This window comes from Ambystoma mexicanum, chromosome 12, assembly GCF_040938575.1.
Source record: "Ambystoma mexicanum isolate Mex_15411 chromosome 12, UKY_AmexF1_1, whole genome shotgun sequence".
NCBI lineage: Eukaryota > Metazoa > Chordata > Amphibia > Caudata > Ambystomatidae > Ambystoma > Ambystoma mexicanum.
Window position 1 is genome coordinate 82,343,876 of NC_090936.1, and position 24,863 is coordinate 82,368,738.

At 46.2% G+C, this 24,863-nt stretch overlaps 1 protein-coding gene across 2 annotated transcripts in view; it reads left to right on the plus strand.

Annotated features, from left to right (window-relative positions):
• GSAP (gamma-secretase activating protein) overlaps positions 1–24,863 on the plus strand; it is a 2,819,616-nt gene that overhangs the window by 1,182,206 nt on the left and 1,612,547 nt on the right. For both annotated transcript variants that reach the window (XM_069628052.1, XM_069628053.1), the window contains exon 15: positions 19,992–20,084. In XM_069628052.1, coding sequence (XP_069484153.1) covers positions 19,992–20,084 — 93 coding nt within the window. The remainder of the gene's footprint in view (positions 1–19,991; positions 20,085–24,863) is intronic.

Genomic DNA, 24,863 nt, shown 5'->3' on the forward strand with positions numbered 1-24,863 from the left:
ACCCTCTTACTACAGAGAGAAGCCTATTGGATCGACAGAATGGGCTCTTTGCAACCTTGGGGCCTCAATGAAGATTTTACCCTTAATTGTTTCCTGTGAATAGGGTATGTTTGACCTCTAACACTAGCATCTTGTTTTTTTGTAAAGATCAAAGTTATGTCAAGTTTATTTTATCTGGAAATTTTAACTGCCAACAAGTAATATCCGATTGTATTTTGCAATGACTTGTATTATTCTCTTGATACCCTTTTAATACATACTCCACTGAAGGTTGAACTAAAATGTATATATATGTATATACATATAATGAACTCTTGTGTTATACGTTGGACCACAACTTATGTATACAAACTGTGCTTATTTTCTTTTGTCCACCCTTCAGCCATACATTATGCGAATTAACCTTGTGAGTGGTTAAAATTCCCTCTTTCATTTGGACTCTGGCGGATGGAACTTGTTTCATTTTGACGTTTCTGTATTTCAGTGGCACCTCCTACTCTTTCTACTTCTCCATTGAATAGTCTCTTTTTGCTGACTCTGCAGGATTTCTCATTAGTATTGTTTACATTTTCTCTTCATACTTTTTCTATTTTCCCTTTATTTTTTATCTTTATTTTCATCAATTTTATTATTTATTCCACATATACTTTCACTCCTCTTGACACATTGTGGTTTACCTCGGTGGGCTCACGCGATGACTTCTTACTCCATTCTAAGATGGCCGATCCTTTAGGTGACTACTTTAGTCCCTTCTCTATCTTCACATTTGCCAACCTTTTTCTTCCACATTGCGCGCCGTTCCCATAGCTGCTAGGACGCATTGACCGGCGGCAGCTGTCTTTGCGATTGGTCTCCTATTGTGCAGGTAAGCGCACGTTACCAGGCATTGTCTATCCCATTGAGATTTCTAGTTTAAGTACTTTCTTAACCTCGATCCGGGTTAATTCTCCGTTACACTTTTTCACAGATCATCATCTGCGCATTGAGACTCGTAGTGCACAAGTGCACTGTATTTGTTTTGCCTGAGTTCCTATCCTTACAAACCGCCCACTGAGGAAAGCGCATTGCCAGCACGCTGTGCCTGACAGCTCGCGCACCATAACTGCTAAGCGTATACCACAAGGTATTTTTTTCATCAGCTAACACTTTAGTTGTGGATAGTATTGTATCAATATATGTTGTTTTAGTATTCCTCTCAAGCTCACACTTATATCGTATTCTCTAGAGTGCTTTGCTGACTCTTGATGAACGTTGAACAGAAGTTACACAGTGTTTAACGTGAATTAACCCCGAATATATGAGGCTTCCATGCGTTTGAATATTTTCTCCAGCACTTGCCACTCCTCTTGTACACTCCACAGGTACTACATTTCTTCTAGTGCCTAGGGTTGAACTTACCTTTCATCATAGTTTGATTTCTACTCACTTGCTCCTCATTTTTGTTGCAGCTGTGTCTTCCTCTTGACTACAGCAAACTATATTTCCCGTCGAGGATCTACACATCGCTTAATTCACCACCAAGGATCTCTATCTGCACCTGATGCCCTCGAACACTTTGCTTACTGGTAATTATACTTTCTTATATCTTGTCCTATATGGCTCCTTTACCTACCTACATTCTTTCTAAACACTTCTAAACACTTTTGAACGACGACTTCTCTTGCACTGGACTAGAAACGTCTCTCTGAACCTCTTCTCCTCCCCTCACCCTGAATTTAACTGGGAATGAATGTGCCCTTGTGGTACTAGATTAATTACAATTTCTCTGACAATGTAGTCTGTTCTGGCTCACAGATGAGACTGAAATGTACAGCATGAGTTTAATGAATTACCTCAAGGTATAAAAAACTTGTACAAACGTTCTCCCCTTTGTTTTTTTCCTTTTGTATGAAGAATTAAATTTTGGCCATATGAAGAAGAGGAAAGTATCCTCGAAACGCGTCGCCACATGAATTGGATTCCACCATTGTTTCAAATTTATTGTGACCTACTATTGCACTGCTTTGCTTCTTGAATTTGTAAATGTTTCTCCTTTTGAAATATTGTGTATTTGACACTTTAGATATAAACTTTTGCTATAAAAACACACAACTGAACTCTTTGGTTTATATGTTTTTTGTATTAATATGAGAAAACAGTAGTGGACTTAGTCCAAACATCCTAAAGTGTGCAGGGGACGGGAGGGTTCCCTTGTTGAAACCTCATTCCAATTGTTTTTTACATCCATCTCCAACATCCACATTGTGGCCACGTTGTCGGGTGTGTAGATAACTTCAATATTTGTATGCTTTGTGGACACACAGTTGGTATTTAAGTCTCCACATATTATATAATATTTGATGTCTCATTAGCTAGCAATAGCTTGTCGACCACTGTTGAAACTTGGTATATAAAGAGAGTTGTACCAGCTTGCAGATGATTCCAATATAGGTTAATGATATGGAAGTGGCTCACATTATTATTTAGCTTCCTTGCTGCCAGTAAAATCTAAGGCTGAACCTTCTAAATCTGTTATATCAAAAGAACAAGCCTTTTTTATCCCCAAACGTAAGTACCATCCTCAATACCTAGGGTACACCACTAGAAGTGGTAAAAGCGTTGCCTTTTCTCTCCCATTTATCTATAAAAAGGTTATACTCTATAATCCCTCTTCTAAAAACATCAGGGGAAGTACATTCACTATTAAAAGTAGAAATGACGTGGAAAAACATGATTTTCTTAAAATGGACTACATGTCCCAGAATCCCTCAGGGGCTGTGACAAAGAAGAGGGCTGAAGAGGCATGCAGAGGTAAAGGACAGGCAAGCAGGCCTAGCAGCCTTTACCAGGGTCAGGTAATTAACCCGAAGTGCCTGCACCTGAAACCAATTTCACCACCTGAGAGGCATAAAAGGCTGCAGCAGGAAGGAGCAGAAGAAAGAAGATGGAGCAGGGGCTGGAAGGTCGGCAGTAGTAGCAGAAGAAAAATCAGAGCACGAAGCTGGCAGTTCACTAGGCAGTGTGACCACAGAACTGACGCCGGGAAGAGAGAAGAGCAGATTCCACCTGCAGGTTCTGAGTTGGTCCTGTGCTCACAAACCCTGTTTGGCTGTGGCTGCATTGGAAGAGGCTGGGAGAAGTTAAGTCTTTCCAGGTGCGCCTGATTGCTTTGAATGCATAGCTGAAGTTGTGCATCTACCTGATGCACGTGTGCGGAAGCAAGCTGAGGGAGCCTGGAGAAAAGGAGACTCTGTGTTTGAGGCCGTATCTGAGATACCCGTAATGCAGAGGGTGTAGGTCCCAAGAGTGCCTGCAGCAGTAGAAGCTGAAAGAAAGTTGGGAAGTGGAAGTAGCCTGCAACTATTGTGACTTTGGAGCCGGTGAGTGAAGCTCTGTACTCCAAATCACGAAAAACCCCTTGCTGGTAACTGTAACCAGCTGAATCAACACTCGCCTTGAATTGAGAGCCAGTAAAGTTGTTTGTAATAGTGGGAAGTCTTCACAACAAAGGAAAATTGTATCACATGCTTATTCGGCACAAGTTAAAGCGCTCTCGTGGGAAGAAAACCTTTTATATTTCAATTGTTGTATTTAAAATATTACTAGAGTGGTTGCGTGTCTCCTATTAAGAGGGAGAACATTGTCGGTAATCACTTCAGAAGTAGCAGCCGACTGTCCCGAAGTGTTACAAGACTATGAACATCAAAGAAAGGTCACGTGTAAGAAACGGTTTCCCGATCCACATTGAAGCAGATTGCTGTATGAATAAAAGGGAACGCAACTATTTAAGCTGAAGTTCATCATCAAAGAGTGATTGCGCGTACCTAAATTCATTTTTAAAGTGAAATTTAACTCTTGTAACATTTAGAACAAACATTTTAAAGTCGTAGGAATTGCTGGAATCACGAGAAGAACAAGCATTTCCCAAAGCAGTAGGCAGATCCTTTTTAATGTGAAACAAGCCCAATTAAAATCTAAACTGTTAGGCAGAATCCTGTGCAGTGCCCTTAGGGACCACTACACACAATTAAGACTATAAGTGGTAATACAAGTTCACCTTTGGTACAAGGCTGTACTACACTGTTAACGTGGTAGCAGTAGCGGAGCAGCCAGACTTATCTCAAGAGCAAATGAGCAGTAGTAGAGATTACACAAAGAACCACAGTTACTGTGACTCAAGCAAACACTGACTCAAGGTTTCAGGTAAAAAATATAAGTACATTTATTTTTAAACCATCTGTTGTAAAACACCTCACTTCTAATACTTTAAATACACACGTAAAGTACACTACACACAACCAGTTCCACTTGTTCCAATGAATTCAAGGTAAGTACATAAGGTGTTGCGATACTAACGCGTAACCGCGGATAGAAATGCTCACAAAGTTAAAACACACTTTGTACTTTAGAATTTCAAACAAGGGAAAAGGGGATAAAATCACAGGCAATACTTTTGTCAAGGCAATAGGATCAGAGTACTCATTCAAAGATACAGATAAAAGTCAATAGGCCTGTGCCAGTTTCTTTGGAGCAGATGCTCTGTTGCCGAGGATCACACGTTGAAAAGTATGAGATTTGAGTTGCCAAGAGTACTTGGATATTGTCAGATGGAAGGAAAACTTATAAGAGGGAAGGAAGAAAGGACAAGCCTTCGTGGAGGAAAAGGGTTCACCCCGATTCCGGATGGTTAGACGGAGTGAACGACCAAATGTGCATAGTACCTTATTCTGTTGAAGAAAGCTGGTGCCACGGCAGTTGTTCCTGGTAGTTCCTGCAGACTCATGGTTCCTGCGGCTTCAGTCGTGGGTACAAGGAGGAGGACGTCTGGAGCGATCTGCACTACCCAGGGATGAGGACAGCAGCAGCATCGAAAAAGGTAGCAATGAATAAAAGGTGCGCTCCTTTAAATCAGGAGAGGGCTCTTCTGATGGCTATCCGGACCACTACAGCACAGCAGTGATTTCGACCCAGGAGAGGATTCTCTGACTGAAGAAAGGGTCAGCTGGTTGATCCCACCAGGCTCAAGGGACGAATACTCCGGACTGGATCTTCTCTTGTCATTGATGGGTAGATAGCTCAGGACTGCAGCAGGGCTTCACCGGGACTCGGGGTTGCAGCAGCTGTCTTCTTCTCCGCTTCTCTTCGGTTCTTTGCAGTTCATGTGGCGACTCTGCCTTCTAGCCCAAGAGTCCTGCCTTTTATGCCAAAATCCCCCATTCACACAGCCTGTCTGTCAATCACACAGCAGGGGGGTTGTCCGGCCCGGACAACCACCTCAGCCAATAGACACAAAGTGAGACTTGGGTTTCCAAGGAAACCTGTGCAGGGGGTGACTACACCCCTCCCTCAAATTCAGCCCACCTAGACACCCAGACGCCAAAGATCAGCAAACAAAGGAGGCACACCTGGTTTGCCGCGCAAAGAAAGACCGAAGAAGGATGTTAACAAAAAGAAATGGCGATTAAACCCAACCAGAGCCGAAATAAAAAGTATTTGGGCAAGCGGGTTAAAATTTGAGGCTACTAAAATAGCCTAAAACATTACCACGTTATGTAATATAACCGCGGTAGGAAAATTAGGGTAGATATCACTGCCACCAGCCAAGTCTTAATGTTAAGGGAGCGAAACAACGCCCCAGGATACACAGATAAAAAGGGCTATGAATTAACCCTTTCCAATACTCCATATAAGATGGGGTGTACTGGACCTGTGATTAAAACAAGTGACTAAAGTTAATGGCAGCTTTTAACTTTTCTGGGGGACAGTAGTCAGCCCCAGAAAATGGAGTCAGTGGGAAGTCTAAAAGACAACCCTGTGTCACTGCACTGAGGGTGCTGTGTAACACACAAAGAGTGGGGCTCTTGAAGTGGTGTACTCCAGAGCCCACAATCACAAAACAGTATAAATACACATGGCAAAACACAGGTAAGAGTGGGGGAAAAGCTCACACTCTTACCAAGTGAAAAAAATAAACTCCAGAAATCCAGCAAAGCTGCTGAGGGACTCACTAAGTAAGGGAAATTAGCCATAGAATGAGAATTCTCCCTAACATAAACACTGATGTTTTGAAGTTGTTGAAGCTGTTATAAACCCAGAGTCGTCGGATACAAGGGTGACAAGGTTATCCAAGGCTGGAATTAATACAGCTTTGGGGTAACTACTGGAATCAAGAAGGTGTACATAAAGCTGGGGAAGGAAGCTGGGTGCTTGTTAAAATAACTGATCAGCAATCTGTGAAGCTGAGACTGTTAAAGTTGAAACAATATCAACCTCATTCTTTGAAGAGTAAGAACATGAGGGTAATGAAGAGAGCTTGTCTGTCAAATACGGACATGAAGAAGCTAACAGGCGGCATAGTGAATATGGACCCAACACAAAGGAAGGAATTTCCTTGGAAGCCGGTGAGTCCCCAGCAATGAGGTTCAATAGAACAAGGAAGTGAGACCTGGGAGATGCAAACTGGCTGGATTGAGGAGGCTGGGATACCGAGGGAGATGCGGCCTTGCCTCTCCAAAAGCAGCTACAGATAAGGCGGGACAGCAGCACGTTGTCCGATCAACAGAGCAGAGGAAGTCCATAAGTGTCCCTGGAGGTACTCTTAAGAATGGGCAGTGAAGAGCCCTTTCGAATGGATTGTGTCCTCCCACGTATTCCTCATCTTGTAATAATTCGTTATCTCCAGCTTCGCTGCTTCGAAAAAAAAAATTCTCGGCAGAGGGCACTGTGCTGGAGGTTGTGGCGTCGATTGTCCCTCGATGGACTCCGTACTCTGTCGACGTTACCGATGGTATAAATAGCTCAAGCCGCGCCCGTTGCTTCAGTTCTGTTTTTCCGATCGCTTCGCTATCGAGAACGGCGCGCTTCTATTTTCTGTGAAGAAAATGTCGTCATCTTCAATGCCTTCGACACCCAGGACTGGGTTCAAGAAGTGTGCAGATTGTGGGTCTAAGATGTCGATCACCGATCCCCACCGGATTTGCCTCTGGTGTCTTGGTTCCAGTCACCGAACCGACGACTGCGGGTCCTGCTTATCAATGACCGAGAAAGCTCTTCGTGAGAGGAGAGGTAAACTGTCGGTGGGGAGGGTGGCCTCAAAAAAAGTTATGTCAAAAAGACACAAGAAAGCGACTGATTCTTAGGAATCGGATCGACATAGGCACTCAAAGAGATCTCGATCTAGGAGTAGATCGAGACACTCTTCGTCATCATCGAAAAAAATGAAGAGGAGACATAGATCTCCCTCATCATCTTCTTCTTCAGAGTCGACCGAAGAAATTTGTTGCCCGACTAAATCGGATTCTCCCAGTAAGTGGGAAGAATTCTGCAAAAAGATGATGGAGGTTTTCGAGAACACGGCCCGACCCCCTCGAAAGACCCCCGAAAAAGCCATACCCCTAAAGTCGCTCCATTGGACGACAAAGGGAAATCCAAGGCTACCATGGCAAAGACCTGTAGCGTCGAGGAATCCAAAAAAACTCGAGTCGACGTAAAACCGTCGAAGACTCTTCGAGAGTCGAGCACTTCTCCAGTGCCTTGCAAGAAACACAAGTCGTCGAAGGCTTCGACGACTTCTTTGACGCCCTCGGCGTCAATAATTTCGACTCCAAAGCCAAAAACATCCTCGACACCATTATCAAAGTCATCTTCGAAGACCCCTTCAACAACTTCGAAGGATTTGCCAATTCCTTCGAAGCAGATGGAAGAGGAAGAAAGGAGATTCACTCCTTTGCCCAGGTCAGACTTTTTCAAATCTATGTCAGCAATTTATGAAGAGTCTGCTTCAGAAGAAGACGAGATTACTCCTTTGGGAGTTACTTATGGTACAAGACAAGTTCCTGCGGAACTTATTGACCAGGAATCTAGAATGAGAGACCTGAGTGATAATCTACATTCTGCCAGTGGAGTTGCCACATCCCCAGAATTAGAGTTCGCCAAACCTGATCCTGCAGAGCATGCAGATGCTGGGTACAGGGGTCTTATGATCAGGGTAGTTGAATTTATGGGTTGGGGTAATACTTAACCCATTTTTGAACAAGATGACATGACGGATATAATAGTCAAGGGACCTCAGAAAGATCCTGTTCTCCCTTTCCCCAAGGCCCTTCAAAGGACTGTGGAGAAAAACTGGGAGAAACCAGAGACTATTGCTGCTGCAGATAGTACTTTTCCAAAAAAATATAGACCAGCTGGAACGGATCCTGAATATTTGAATAAACATCCGACTCCAGAGAGTTTAGTCATTCAGGCAGCATCAACTTCAAAACATATTTCCCATCTGTGAAAGGCACAGTGAGTAAAAGCAGTGGCTGCGAACTCTCAAGTGGTTAATAACCACTGAACAGGTTATCATGTCTGTTCTTGCGAGAGAGGGGCGCCCGCTACCTTTGTATAACTATTTTTTAAGGAACCTGGGATTGGTAACCCTAGGTCTCCTGGGGGCAACCAGACGTGGTCTCCCTCTCACTGTGCTTAGAGAGGCATCAGCTTCACCTCACTGATGATCCCCAACAAGGGTGAAACACGTGTATGGGGTTGCTGGTGGTACTCTCGTTCAGATTGGAGTTGCCATTGTATTTCGGTGCTGGACTGCCCCTGGGCAGGACAAAGACTGATATGCAAATGGATATTTCCCATCTGTGAAAGGCACAGTGAGTAAAAGCAGTGGCTGCGAACTCTCAAGTGGTTAATAACCACTGAACAGGTTATCATGTCTGTTCTTGCGAGAGAGGGGCGCCCGCTACCTTTGTATAACTATTTTTTAAGGAACCTGGGATTGGTAACCCTAGGTCTCCTGGGGGCAACCAGACGTGGTCTCCCTCTCACTGTGCTTAGAGAGGCATCAGCTTCACCTCACTGATGATCCCCAACAAGGGTGAAACACGTGTATGGGGTTGCTGGTGGTACTCTCGTTCAGATTGGAGTTGCCATTGTATTTCGGTGCTGGACTGCCCCTGGGCAGGACAAAGACTGATATGCAAATGGATATTTCCCATCTGTGAAAGGCACAGTGAGTAAAAGCAGTGGCTGCGAACTCTCAAGTGGTTAATAACCACTGAACAGGTTATCATGTCTGTTCTGGCGAGAGAGGGGCGCCCGCTACCTTTGTATAACTATTTTTTAAGGAACCTGGGATTGGTAACCCTAGGTCTCCTGGGGGCAACCAGACGTGGTCTCCCTCTCACTGTGCTTAGAGAGGCATCAGCTTCACCTCACTGATGATCCCCAACAAGGGTGAAACACGTGTATGGGGTTGCTGGTGGTACTCTCGTTCAGATTGGAGTTGCCATTGTATTTCGGTGCTGGACTGCCCCTGGGCAGGACAAAGACTGATATGCAAATGGATATTTCCCATCTGTGAAAGGCACAGTGAGTAAAAGCAGTGGCTGCGAACTCTCAAGTGGTTAATAACCACTGAACAGGTTATCATGTCTGTTCTTGCGAGAGAGGGGCGCCCGCTACCTTTGTATAACTATTTTGTAAGGAACCTGGGATTGGTAACCCTAGGTCTCCTGGGGGCAACCAGACGTGGTCTCCCTCTCACTGTGCTTAGAGAGGCATCAGCTTCACCTCACTGATGATCCCCAACAAGGGTGAAACACGTGTATGGGGTTGCTGGTGGTACTCTCGTTCAGATTGGAGTTGCCATTGTATTTCGGTGCTGGACTGCCCCTGGGCAGGACAAAGACTGATATGCAAATGGATATTTCCCATCTGTGAAAGGCACAGTGAGTAAAAGCAGTGGCTGCGAACTCTCAAGTGGTTAATAACCACTGAACAGGTTATCATGTCTGTTCTTGCGAGAGAGGGGCGCCCGCTACCTTTGTATAACTATTTTTTAAGGAACCTGGGATTGGTAACCCTAGGTCTCCTGGGGGCAACCAGACGTGGTCTCCCTCTCACTGTGCTTAGAGAGGCATCAGCTTCACCTCACTGATGATCCCCAACAAGGGTGAAACACGTGTATGGGGTTGCTGGTGGTACTCTCGTTCAGATTGGAGTTGCCATTGTATTTCGGTGCTGGACTGCCCCTGGGCAGGACAAAGACTGATATGCAAATGGATATTTCCCATCTGTGAAAGGCACAGTGAGTAAAAGCAGTGGCTGCGAACTCTCAAGTGGTTAATAACCACTGAACAGGTTATCATGTCTGTTCTTGCGAGAGAGGGGCGCCCGCTACCTTTGTATATCAACTTCAAAACAAACTGCTTATCCAACTATCCCTCCAGATAGAGAGGATAAAAAAGTTGATGCCTGGGCACGTAAACTTTTCACGTCGGGCAGTATGGCACTTAAGTCGGCAAATGTCACCTGTACCCTAGCCAAATTTACCCATACCCTGTGGGACTGTATTTCGGCAGCGGCTGATCATATTCCGGAAGGCGAGGAAAGGGAAGGCTTCCTGAATACAGTCAAAGACGGGAAGGAGGCAATGGGGGAATGTCTCCAGTCTGGACTGGATACTGCTGATAGTATCAGCAGATCCATGGCTGTAAGCGTTGTGCTACGCAGATTTGCGTGGTTGAGGAAGTCGGGTTTGCACCAGACGTGCAAGCTAGACTCCTCAACATGCCCTTTGATGGCTTCAGGCTCTTTGGCAGAAAGGCTGATGAAAGCCTAGAAAAACTTCAGACCTCGAAAGCGGCAGCTAAATCACTTAGCGCCTCTTTGCGCCAGCCTCTAAAACCCTATTCCGGCTCATCTTCCTGGAGGGGTCGTTCTTTTCGATACTACTCCTCTTTTGGTAGAGGAAGAGGACAGGCTTCTCAAAGGGGCAAAAGAAACTTCCCTCATGGAGCACGAGGAAGAGGTGCAAAATCAGCCTCAGGAGCGGCATCTGTACCCTCAGCCACTCCTGCAGCCGCCTCCAAATTCCTCTGAGACCTTGTTACACAAAACACCAGTGGGAGGCAGGATCTCTCAGCATCTGAAGGAATGGCGGGCCATTACCTCAGATGCTTGGGCACTGGAAACAGTAGCCCAAGGTTACTGTCTCCCCTTTCTAAAAAGGCCTCAGAATCATCCACCGGGAGCCAACTCCGCCAAAATTCCAGATCCGCTCCTGTTGCAGGAAATTTTAACCCTGCTAGAGAAAGGTGCCATAGAACTGGTACCTGTAGCGGATAGGAACAGGGGTTGGTACTCGCCATATTTTCTCATCCCAAAGAAGGACGGAGGACTGAGACCCAGCTTGGACTTGAGAAACTTGAACAAGTTCCTTAGGAAGGACAAGTTCAAGATGGTGACTCTTTTTCAGATCCTTCAGGCTCTCCAACTCCAAGATTGGTTGGTATCATTGGACCTTCAGGATGCTTACTTTCATGTGCCAATCCATCCAAAGCACAGAAAGTACCTGAGATTCGCGATTGGCAATTCTCATTATCAGTTTCGAGTTCTGCCATTCGGGTTGACCTCCGCCCCGAGGGTTTTCACCAAACTGTTGGTGGTTGTGGCAGCATGTCTCAGGAGAGGAGGTATTTACATATATCCCTACCTGGACGACTGGTTGATCAGAGCAAGTTCTCCAGAACAAGCTCAGGAACATCTTTCGATCACCTGCCACTTCCTCCACAAATTGGGCTTCTCCCTCAATTTCAAGAAGTCCCACATGATACCATCCCAGAAGCTCCAGTTTATCGGAGCAGTCTTGGACACTTCCTCGGGAAAGGCCTCGCCTCCCAAAGTGAGAGCTCTCCACATCCAGCAGATGGTAACGAAGTTACAGAATGCTCAACGTCTACCGGCCTTTGATTTTCGCAGGTTGCTCTGCCTCATGGCATCCTGCATTTTCCTAGTACCAGAGGCCAGGTTGAGAATGAGATCCCTTCAATGGGCACTCAGAACTCAGTGGTCCCAGTTCTCAGGGAATATGCCGAATATTCTGCAAGTCCCGAGTGTAGTTGCTCAGGATCTTCTATGGTGGGTTGCAACTACAACATTCTGAAGGGAGAGTATTTTTGGCAACCATGGCCGGAGATAACAGTAGTGACTGACGCCTCACTCATGGGGTGGGGAGCACACACCAACGATCTGACAATCAGCGGTTGTTGGTCTCCATCGTAGTCCAAACTACACATCAACATGTTGAAGCTGAGGGCAATCAGACTAGCTCTGAAGGCCTTTCGGCCCTCTGTACAGGGAAAGAATGTCCTGATAATGACGGACAACACGGTGGCCATGTACTACCTCAACAAAAGAGGAGGAGTAGGGTCACTACCACTGTGCAGAGAGGTAATACAGCTATGGTTCTGGGCAATACGAGAAGGAATCTCTCTATCGGCAATTCACCTAGCCGGAGAGAAGAACACAGCGGCAGACGCTTTGAGCAGGCAGAGCACGGTCTCTCACGAGTGGGAGATAGCTCAGGAAGTCCTTCTGGAGATGTTCGCCCTTTGGGGAACCCCTCAAGTGGATCTGTTCACCACCGCGATCAACCGGAAGTGCGATCAGTACTGCTCAAGGGAATTTGCTCAAAGAGGAGCTCTAGGAGACGCATTCGTAGTGGAGTGGAAATTTCCACTGCTGTACGCGTTTCCCCCAGTCCCCGTGATTCCTCAAGTAATCAGGAGGTTGAGAAAGTTCAGGAAAACCATGATTCTTATTGCCCCGGATTGGGCCAGGAGGACGTGGTACCCGGACCTTCTGGACATGTTCATCTGCCCTCCAATACGTCTTCCGCAAAGAGAGGATCTTCTCTCGCAAGAGGAAGGTCGGGTTCTCCATCCAGAGGTCAAGACACTCAACCTTCACGCATGGTTTCTGAGAGGTTGAGATACAAGGATTGGGATCTTACGGATGACGTAATGGAAATCTTGTTATCGGCCAGAAGACCAGCAACAAAATCTTTGAACCGATGTCGCTGGAACAGGTTTGGTGCTTTCTTTTCTGCTACATCTAGCTAATCTGGGGCTCCAGATAGGAACAATCAAAGGATACCTTGCTGCGCTGTCCATTTTCAAGCGCTCCTCGGAAGAGGTTTCATATTTCAAAATACCGTTAATAATTCATTTCTTAAAAGGACTTACTAATGTATACCCTCCAGTACCTTTTTATGTACCAACTTGGGATTTAAATTTAGTACTAAAATTCTTGACTTGCATACCTTTTGAGCCTCTGCATTCATGTTCATTGAGGCTTTTTAACTCTAAAAACTGTCCTTCTTGTGGCCCTATCATCAGCCCTCAGGGTTAGCGAACTTCAGGCTCTCTCATGCAAACCACCATATACTATTTTTTATAAGGAGTCCTTAAAGTTAAACCTTAGTACTTGCCAAAAGTAGTCTCGGACTTCCATTTGTCACAAAAAATAGTATTACCAACTTTTTATCCTCCTCCTCATCTGGGCAAGGAAGAGGAGAGATTACACAGACTAGATCCCAAGAGGGCTCTTAGTTTTTACATCTCTAGGATGGCTAAATTGAGACAAGATGACCAACTATTCGTGAGTTATACTGGTCAAAAATTAGGCTTATCTGTAACAAAACAGACCATTTCCCGCTGGATCATATTAGCCATAGTTGAATGCTACAGATTAGCGGGAAAAGAACCACCAGATGGGCTTCGTGCCCATTCTACAAAGGGAATGGCTACTTCTGCCACTCTAAAGAGGGGAGTCCCGGCAGCAGATATTTGTGCAGCTGCAACCTGGAAAACAATGCATAATTTTGTTAAACATTATTGTTTGGATACTGCCTTCTCTAATGAGGGGTTATTTGCCAAGGCAGTTCTGCATTCTGTCAACGAAAACTGAAATTGTTACTCCCGCCTCCAAAATTGCTACTGCTATGCTATGGGAGCCTATCACAAGATGAGGAATAAGTGGGAGGACACGATCCATTCGAAGAACAAGTTACTTACCAACTGTGACGTTCTTTCGACTGGATGTTTCTCCCACGTATTCCCCATCCTACCCCACAGTACAGTTTTGCATTTTCTTACACTTTCCTCTCATGAAGAATGTATCGGTCCTGGGGCACGCCTGGGTGTTCCTCCTATATGTTTCATCGAAAAAACAGAACTGAAGCAACGGGCGCGGCTTGAGCTATTTATACCATCGGTGACGTCGACAGAGTATGGAGTCCGTCGAGGGACAATCGATGCCACGACCTCGAGCACAGCGCCCTCTGCCGAGAAATGTTTTTACCGAAGCAGCGAAGCTGGAGATAACGAATTATCACAAGATGAGGACTACGTGGGAGGAACATCCAGTCGAAAGAACTTTACAGTTGGTAAGTAACTTGTTCATCATTGGCGTAACGAGCAGGCGATACGCCAATAACAGATCTGAGGATGTCTGTTCATGGGTGGAGAACCCAACCTACAGACTGAAGAAAGAAGGTGGTGGCGTGCAACAGAATCGAAGAAAAACCCTTTCATCGCCGAAACCGCCAAAGAAAAGCAAAGGATGTTGGAAGAGCGACACAGGATGGAACCAGGGAATCATCCTGACCGACCATGGAGGCGAGAAAGAGAACGCTGACCTGGTGATGCAGATCCCCCTCAATACAGGTACAGGGGAGAGCGGGAGACCTGAGGAGCGAGGTGTAAAGAGTAAAGATCATAACAGGACTAATGCATTCTCATCCCAGTGATTGACGAACGTATATAAAGGGGGAAGGTCACTCAGGGACCCTTTATCCGCATCCCAATGATTGTCAAAAGTAAATGAAGAGTGAAGTTCATTCAGGGGACTGACATACTTATCCCAGTAATTGGCAAAAGTATAAAAAATACTTAGGAGTACATGATACATGCTCCTGTGAGTGACAAGACTGTGAGAGGAATAAGAGTAAGACAAGAGACTTAGTCTACACATCTAGAGTAGAGGAAAAGTGTTTAGAGAAACAGGTGGAACAACTACATAAGGGTCTTGGAAGTCACATTGAAAGAACTGAAGGTGCTATTACAAGGAATATCAAGAGACTATTTGAAGATATATTGAAGAGACTTGTGCTGAGAAGCACCACAGGAGAAGGGAGTCCTTCTTCTGGACTGTTATGTATTTATAGTGGTAGGGTCAGCTTAGGCAAGTTTTGACGGAGGACAGACTATTAAGTTTGGACTTCACATCTGACGACAAACCCCTAGTTTAGTTTTGTTAGGTAGGGCATCACATAGACTAAGGTTAGGGAGGCATTTTCTTTATTATTCAAATAAAAGCAAGTTGAACATGACACCTTATAGGCTCTCTCCTCCTTATGACCTATCACTGCCTCCTACATTCTAATGTTGCCAGCGGCCCAGTTCTCATCAGGTCGTTTCTGTGGCTACTTTGGGGACAGCGGTCTCAGTTCTGCGGAGACATGTCTGACCTTTTTCAGAGCTCAGCAAATGTGTTTCCGGATCTAATATGGTGGTCCTTATGAGACCACTTACTGAGAAGGGTGTTGCTACGGCAACCCTGGCTCCAACTGATATTGGTCTAAGAAGCGCATCCCCGAAGGGCTGGGTCACTTACCTGTTAGACTTTACTGTGAGTGGATTGATCTCCATTGGAAGTCTAAGAGCATATTAATTTATTTGAACTCTGGGTGATTAGGTTGGTACTGGTCTGGTCTTGACACACAGCACAGGTTGGTGTGAGGTCTTGGCCTCTAAGCAGGGAAACCATGAGATTATGGTTCTGGAATCTGCAAAATGACGTGTCTGTTGGTGGCCCATATCGCCAGTAGAGTGTGTGTCGTAGCAGATGCATTAAACAGAAGGACCTCTGCTTCCCATGCGGCTTCATCAGGAATTTCTGGAGGACATATTCTCCTTATGGGCAACTTCTCAAGTAGACCTGTTTGATTCCAGTGTGAAAAGATGTGCAAATCTGCTCTAATAAGTTTCCTCAAAAGGGATCTCGGGTGAATACACTGACATTTGACTGAACCGTTGATCTCCTCTTTGTCGATCTCAGGAGACTAAGGTGGTTCGGGTCCACTTTGTGATTGCTCCGAATTGTGCTCAGAGGACGTGGTACCCAGAGCTTGTGGACATGTCCATTTGCCCACGCTGCCCAGTTTCTCCTTGGCACCTCCCTGCTGCAAGTGTTGCTCTCCCATTTGGGGGGCAGGTCCTCCATCTGAACCTCAGCAGTCTGAGCCTTAATGCTTTTCCAAAGTAAACTGCCGCTGGAGATAGTATGTTCTGTGGGAAAGGTAACTACAGAAAAGCAAGTAATTTGTTCTTCTAATGGATTCCTTGGAAGGCAAGAACGGGAACAGGGGTGGCTTATGCTTGGAAGCCCTGGCAAGAGCAACTGGCCGGAGCAGTACAAGATGTGGTGAATCCAGTGGAGTCATCACTGTTTCCCGCCGGTGACCTCCTCCTCCTCCTATGTGGCCAGGAGACGGCAGCCGCTGCCTAATTCTGACCCTGGGGACGGTTATATGAGGGAGGATCACATGAGAGGAGACAACTTCTAAACCTCAGGACTGACCAGTCCTATTTTAGCTTCAGACGTAACTCCTTAAACTGGCTACAATCCAATGATACATGAACCTTGCACACTTGTAAAACTTCCCAGTCACCTGATCACGAATATGCCCGTACACTGTATCATCACCACATGTATAACTAGCATCTTTGTAACCGATTGTCTACACTACTGTAACCTACTAAATTGTATTTCCTTTGCCTGTAATGTACTTATTCTGTGTTGTAACTAAGCTTCAAGTATTCCTATCTGTTGCGCTCGGCTACCCACGGGTTTGGTGCGCATTACCAAATAATAAACAAACAAAAACAACTACCAGGGAGATATGGTGACTTCACTGGAGAAGACGCAGTATTTCCCCCATTTCCTATGAAGAAGAACCCCCCCTTACCAGAGTTCTAATGGCCTATTGTCACGTTGGTCAGATCCCCACCTTTGACTCCAACACTCACAACACATGCATAACACCTGTTTCCAATATGCCATTATGTGAAATCCCTGAGAAACACCACGTAGAAGTTAAAAGCCCAATGTTTTCTATGGACTCCAAATCCCATAACCACTCAGGTACTGAGACGAGGAGGAGGATGGAGGAGTGCATGCAAAGTGACAGCAACACGAACCACAACACGCAGACTAGTTTTTGCACCAAACATACAGTGTGCGGGACATTTAAAAATAGTTACCGCACTATGAGAGTGTGCAATGCAGGAGGAAGCAGTGCAGGAGAGGACGCTGCGCTCCCATCTGGGGCCCTCTAGCAAGAAGCATACCGGAAGGCCTGCTGGCATTCAGAAGGCAGCCGGAACAGCTGAGGAAATGCAGGCAAGGAAACAGGGTCACAGAAATTAGGGGAGCCGCGTAGGTGCTCCTGGAGGTTAGACTGCGCCCAGAGGCCACACTCTTCAGTCTTGGACGAGAGGGGAAACCGGCGTGCCACTGTAGAGCCGCGCAAGACTCTGAAGGAGTGTATGCACTTGCCACAGTGGAAAACGGGTGAAGGAGCAGTCCCGCAGAGGCGCAATCATGATTGGAAACGCTGGAAAATAGCGGTAAGTCTGCCCAAAGCTACTGGGGCATTCCGACAAGCGCAACAAGACCAGTTGTTTGAAAATTACAAGATTGCTAATGTAGAAAATGCAAAAAGGCTGTTCAAATGTCACAAAGTACAAAATTCATACCCAATAAGAAGAATGTTTGAATGCAGACAAGACAAAGTCCAAAAGCAAACTCCAGCTCAATACTGCGGGGGGGGGGGAGCAGTTTGAACAAGTGCTAACAAAAATAGATATACCAAGTACTCACAATACATGATTTTCTGGTGCAATTAAAGAACTGAGATACACATAAGTCCTGGCAGGTGAGTATATCAGGCAGCTGAAGTTGTATAGAGATTCCTCGCATTCTACAAGGTTACAAGAAGTCTTCAGAAAGACTTCTACCAAACTGTATTGCTTAAACCAGAACTTTGTGGGCTCAGAGGAGGTCCAAAGGAACTGTGAGTTAAAGAAAGACTTTTTGCCATCCTGTTTAAAGAATCCAGGGAAGGGAATCGACCTCTGGGTTCCAGGTCATTTCCCTCGAGAACATTTTTGCTGGAGTTATTCAGATACTTTTGATTAACATCAAGACAAAGACAAGGCTTAGATACAGCCTGGGAAGAGAAGTCCAAAAAAGTGAGTTCTTGCCAGATGTCATGAAAGCAGAAAGACCGATGGAGCTTTTCAACTGTTAGTAACCCTGGTACAGCTTACATTGGAAAACCTAGCTACTTTGTTATTTAGAATAGGTTTGGACACTTTCAGATTAGACTTTGTGTACTCTTCTGTTGGCCACTTCTAAGAACACTGTTTTGTAGAACCTGGTGTCCCCTAACCTGGTTACATTTTTAAAATAAAAGTTGTTGAAACATTACCAAATTGTCTTCGAGTCTCTCACGACCATGTGTCGTGGGATCACAATACCCAATTGTTAACTCTGGTGGCATTATGTGGGCTTCCAGAGGGACAAACTGACTTTCATAAGGCTTTTTCAAGTTTGTATGGCCTCATTACGAGGTTGTCGGTAACACGCCGGTGCTACCGGCGGGTTGCCGCCACACCGTAACACTGTTTCCACCACCTGAGATCCCGGTGCGACCGGGACATTACAAGTCCCGGCAGCCCGGGATCTCAGGCGGCGGAAATCGCAAATCCCCATAGTGTCCCGTTGGACTATATGGGAGTGGGGAGACTGAAGCACCGTTAGCAACAGTGCCGGTGCCTCTGTGAAACCTGTGCTTACTGCGCAGATGCCCTGGCAGTCACAGTTGTAATCTACCGGTCCAGAATGGGTGCCCATACGTTGCTACCGGCACCCTTCATTCCGGACCGGCAGACTTGTAATGAGGTTCTTGGTCTCCTTTGATTGGTAGTTGAAAAGGGAGTGTCCCTGAAAGAAGTCAGTGTTGTGCACATTGCGAAAAATAACAGAGGCCACCTCCAACATGATGCATCTTATGTGGCCCTCAATCAGAACCTCCAATATGCGAGTAACAGGATGATGAATCACATTCTCCCTGGTTACCCGATTTCCTACCAGCAACATCAACGTTCCTGAACCTGCTCAAATTCTTCATCATGACCATGTCAACAGGATGTCGAATGCAGTTGCATCAGACACTAACATTACAAATCAAATAACTTTTTTTAAGACTGTTGATTAAAAAAGAATTAAGATTAAAAGGTTTTGAACGCTATAGTTTATCTCAGCAAAAAAGTTTCATTGTCCAAACTCAAATGAAATACTATTCTGATTTAGCTGAAAAGAGGAAAGGAAAGATAGGTTTGTCCCTTGTCTTTAATACCATTTTTTCTTGGAGTAGAAATTCTTGAAGTAAAGGTTTCAAGATGATTCCTGGAAAGTGTACTAACTGTTCTTGCAGTTTAATGTATGGAGTCTTTACGTGGCATTGGAAACAGGTGCAATACTGCACACCCGATAACAGACCTGCCAAAGGACAATGCCTAGCCGAAAAATGTAGAGCAATTGCTTGCAAGGCTTTTTAACTGGAGTACGTCTGATGTACGCTTTCATCGGAAGAACAAAAGCCTTCTTGGTTTCATCATGCTATGCATACTTTAATGGATGTTTATTGAGATTTTGATTTGGTGTTTATTCAGATATTATTTAACAGTTTAGTTTTGTTACATCTTGATTGAATATTTTTCAAAATGACAATAAATGAGTGTCAATGTTTCTAATGTTTCATTCTCAAAAACACCTGGTAACAAACTATCCTGTACTCTAATGTATTTCAGAGCTTAATGTTGGTGGAACACCTAAATTATCTTCCCCACGTCGGCATACAGTTTTGTAATGACTAGACCAAACCTGTTAAGTTTAAACATTAAGACAATGCAAATACATATTTGTAAAGTAATAAAAGATGTGTAACATGTCCCACTAGCACATGGATAGATAGTAGCTCTAATCAAGAGTCAGCTAAGAGACACTGAACAATTTTACTTTCATCCTACTGAGTTACTTGTCCTTTTTATGCATGACAGTGGTAACACCATCTGTGTTTACACGCCTTTGTATATATCTATTCACAGGTGTTTATGTTGCTGTGCATCTACCTGGTCACTTTCTACACCTTCTGAATATGCAACATCCACACCTGATGTGCTATAATTTCTTTTTAACAGGTAAAGTGGTTGGTCATGTATATTGTGTTGGGAGCACAGATCTGAAGCATCTCCAAACTGTAGTACCTCCAAAACGGGGGGGGGGAGGGTGAAGGTTCAGAATATTATACTGATGTGGGAATTCTTTACTGTCTGTTTAGAAAACTAGAGAGTGAAATTAACTTTCTAATGGATTGTGTCCTCCCACTGATTTCCTCATCTCATATAAATTCTGCAGAAGCACACAATTTCTGAACATTTCCTCCACCAGGATGTGCTATGCGTCGAGAGCCCCTTGACACCATCAGCCTTGAATCCAGATGTGACGTTGATGCAATAGCCGGCATTGCACACTGACCTAAGTTCCTTTTTTTCTGCATGCTCAGCACACAACGATCGGAACGTCGCACCTCAAAAAAAACCTCTGTTTCTGAAGTACTCCATAAAATGTGACACAATGAGCATTGCAACGGTAAAATGTTGCTATCTGATCCTCACAGGCTATACTTATGGTGTCTATGCGTCGATCGCAAGTTGGCCGACTGCAACTCATTTCTATCGCTGATGCCGAAGTCCTTGAAGGAGAGGCGTTCAGAATTGAAGTTCGGATGATCTTCCTCGAAGTCACCAAGTACGGCGCCCTCTAAGAATTGTCCGTCCAATGAGAAAGTGGTTGAGTCGATCGAGCGACTTTCAGAAAAAAAAACATTGAGAAAACACAAGAGTTCTTACTCCTTTAGTGTTTCCCATCACTCATCTTCTTGGAAGAAAAAAATGAAAAGGATACTCTAGGTTCGTATACGATCTGATTCTGAGCAGAAGTGGTAACATTTCAAACTTAAGATGCTGAACATATTTCAAAAAGGCAGCCCCATCGACCTCCTCTTCGGAGTCAAAGGTAAAGAAAGGGTCGGAGCCCACCATGCAAAATAAAGCTAGCAGGAACTCTAGCAAAGGCTCGTTGAGTGCACCGAAAAGCCAACACAAAGCCTTGCAGATCCAAGAAAGCCCTGTCATCCTTGACGGCCATGGGCGATATGTTTTTTTAAGCTTATTCGGCATCTCTTCAAGAGGCACATCGAAATTTTAAGAACAATTGGTGATGCTTTATGCACTGAGTTTGACGAAGGACTTAATGTCCAACTAAGAAAAACATTTATGACGATTAGGGCGATGAGGCAATGCAGCTCTGGTTCTGTGCGTTGCAAATACAAATCTCCTTATTGGCAATTCATCTGGACAGGAAGGAGACCATGATGGCGGATTCCCTGAGCGGGCAGGGTTCGTTGTCCCACGAGTGCCAGGAAGTCCTTATAGCGGGGATACAACAAGTAGTTATGTTTGCATCAAGCCTCAACAAGAAGTGCAAGCAGTTCTGCTTCAAGTGATTTCCCCACAGAGGAGCACTAGGAGACGATTTGGTAGTGGATGGGAATTATCCACCGCTATATGCATTTCCACCAGTTCCCATCATGCCACATGTCATCAGGAGGTTGAGGAAGTTTGGCGCAACCATGATCCTGAATTCTCTGCATTGGGTCAGGAGAACTTGGTAGCCTGGCTTTCTGGACTTGGCCATCTGTCCACCACGACACCTCCCAAAGAGAGCAGACCTACCTTTTAGAGGAAGGAGGTCTAAGCCTCCACCCCAACATCAGTTTCCACGGCTGGCTACCGAAAAGATGAGGTACAGAGACTGGGACCTTCCGGCAGACATCATGTTGGTGTTGCTTTCAGCGAGTAGACCAGCAACAAAGGCTCTTTACTACTGTCGGTGGAAGACATTTTGCAGCTGGTGCATAGGCAAAGACTTGGACCCTTTTTCATTTGACATGGCTGCAGTGCTCTCTTTCCTGTTACACCTCCCAAGGCAAGAAGTCCAGGTGAATACTGCCAAAGGGTACTTGCCAGCGCTTTCGAATTTCAAGGGAACACCAGACAAAGACTTCTATTTTACAGTGCCACTGGTCATGCAGTTCTTTAAGGGACTGACAAACACTCCTCCCCACCCCCAAACCCCTTTGTGGTGCTGACACGGGTCTTGAATTTGGTGTTCTAATGGGCACACCTTTTGAGCCAATGTATTCTTGCCCGCTCAGGTTTCTCTCCTGGAAGGTATATAAATAAAGGTGAATTCCCTAATTTTTTGTTATGGGGGGATCAATTCTCAAGCAAGAATTAGAAAGGTAACTGAACCAGAGAACGAAGAATTGATTACCCCTCTCTACATATAAGTCCATAACATTGCTCCAACATTTACATTTTTTTGTACCTCTACCTTAGCTGCCACACCAAGAATCAGACACTATAGGACTGAATGAATGGACATATTGTTTTAATAATTGGTAAATGGTACAAAATATAAAACTCCACAATTAAACAGGGGTGTAAGTCATCAACTGGACATTACTTTACGTCATGAATGTCTCAGATTACTATTGTTAGTAATCTTTTTTCGGAAAATTAATTTTACCACATTAATGCTGTAAAGTAATGTCCAGTTGATGACTTACACCCCTGTTTAATTGTGGAGTTTTATATTGATTACTAACCGTAGTAATCTGAGACATTCATGCCGTAAAGTAATGTCCAGTTGATGACTTACACCCCTGCTTAATCTAATGTTTAATTTCTGTTTTCTCCAGCATGGGGTCTGGCATGGATTCACATGCTCATGAATATTCCCCGTCGTCAGGCTGGGAATCCTCGGTAAAGAAAAAACCAGTATCAGTTTTGTTTCTGATCTGTCTTTCGTAGTAGTAACCAATCACTGGTCTCTGCGTCATACTGACCACAGCCAATGACTGCCCTCTACCTAAGCACCGCCTCTGGCAGCCATCTTCAGATTTTTACCGCACGTTCATGTGTTGGGATCCTCGTGCTATTGCTCTCGAGCGTTAGTGCTATTTTTTCACGTTTTTTCTCAAAAAAATTCGTTTTTTCGGTCAAAAGAGCCTCAAGCTCCACCCACTCTCCATCCGATCAACGGGGACCCGTGTCGGATTCGTCTGCGCCCCTCAAGGGTGAAGATTCGTCGAGCTACGCTTTTGGAGGACTCCAGAAGTTTCTCAGGCCCGGACATGGCCCAGGAGAAGGGAAGCTCGACGCCCGGAAAGCTGTTCAGGATCTGCCCTGGATGCCAGCTCCAGAACGTCTTTAAGGAGGACGAACACTCCTTTTGTCTCTACTGTTTGCATGAGGACAAGACGCACGTGGAGAAGGACTGTGCGTTTTGAGGCAACATGTCGGAGCGGACCATGAAGGACCGCCATCAACGTCTCGCCAACTGGCTGGAAGGGAAGAGCCCGTCCGGCGAGAAGAAGAGGAAGAAATCCGAGCGGTCTTCTAAGACCTTTGAGGACGCCCCGGCGACGGGGGTCCAACATAAGGCCAAGCACTGCGAGTCCGCTGGCACCGGGAGCACCGAACGGTCGGGCTCTACGGGCGCCAGGCTGGGCGCACCCTCCCCGGCACCATCAACCACGAGCCAACGCTCTGGGTCGGGTAAGAGGAAGGCCGAGCACCCGGCGAGGCTCCTGGAGAGGCCCCGGTCGAGCTCGAAGGTGGAGGGGGAGCGAGGCACTGCCCCCCCCTCAAGGATAAGGCAGTGAGCGCACCTAAGGTGGTGAAGGCCTTAATCCATCCGGCCAAGCCCTCTATCGAGTCTGTCGCGGCGGCCCTGGCTCAGCCTGTGGAGGCTACGCCAGTGGTGGCGACCTCGGGGCTCAGAGTCTCCCTGCCACCGCGGAGGGAGTCCTCTTTTGTGCCCATCGATAGGACCCCCGTGAAATCCCGCGTGGGGAAGAAAAAGGGGGGGCAGGGCGTCGTCGTAGATTCGGCCTCAACCTCGGAGGAGGAGCTGGTCGAAGTCTTAAGCCACGGCCTCGGCGTGGAAGAAGACCGGCCCGTCGGGATGGATCCCGACGCAGGTGACGACGACATCGTCGAGGGTACCGACGGGGCCCCTGATCCTCCGTCGGATTCCCCTCGGCCAGCGCCACGGGACAGCTCGGCGGCCATTTTGTTGGCTATACAGTCCTTATGCTCAGAGATGAGGACGAGACTACCGTTGCCGGCGGAACCTCTCCCGTCGGGGGACCCAGAACCGGGACCTTCTGGAGTTCCCCCTGCCAAGAAAAGAAGGATCCACCCTCCTCCTCCTTTCAGCCGTCGCGCCCCTTCCAGCCCTCCTCCCCGTCCACCCGAGGGGATGATACGGGGACTGACACGGCAGCGACGGGTACGGACGACGAGATATACGACGAGGATTTACCGTCGTCGCCTCCCACCAGGGCTTCTCCGCCCAACGAGATTGGATCGTTCCACTCCATGATCGCCGGGGCATCCGAGCTTTTCCAACTCTGCCCTGAGGAGAAGAAGAAGGAAGGTTTCCTTTATCAGCGGCACGAGGCCAAGAGGAAGACGGTCCTCACGGTGCCTCTATTGGACGACATTTGGGATGAGGGCCTCACCCTCCTCAAGAACCCATCCACGACGCCAGCTAGAAGAGACCGGTACGAGAAAAACTACCGGGTCCCGGACACGGCCCCCCTGTGCCTTTGGGCGCAGCCTACCCCAGACTCCGTCGTCTCCGCGGCGGCCAGGAAAAAAGCGGGGGGGGGGGTGCGGCCTCCACTTCGACTTCCCCACCGGACGGCGAGGGAAAGAAATTGGACGCTATGGGACGCAGAGTCATCTCGTCTGCAGCGACGACGATTAAAGCTGCCAACGCCTTGGCTATCGTGGCCCGATACGACAGGGAGCTCTGGTACAAACTGGCTCCCCTGCTGGACTTCTTGC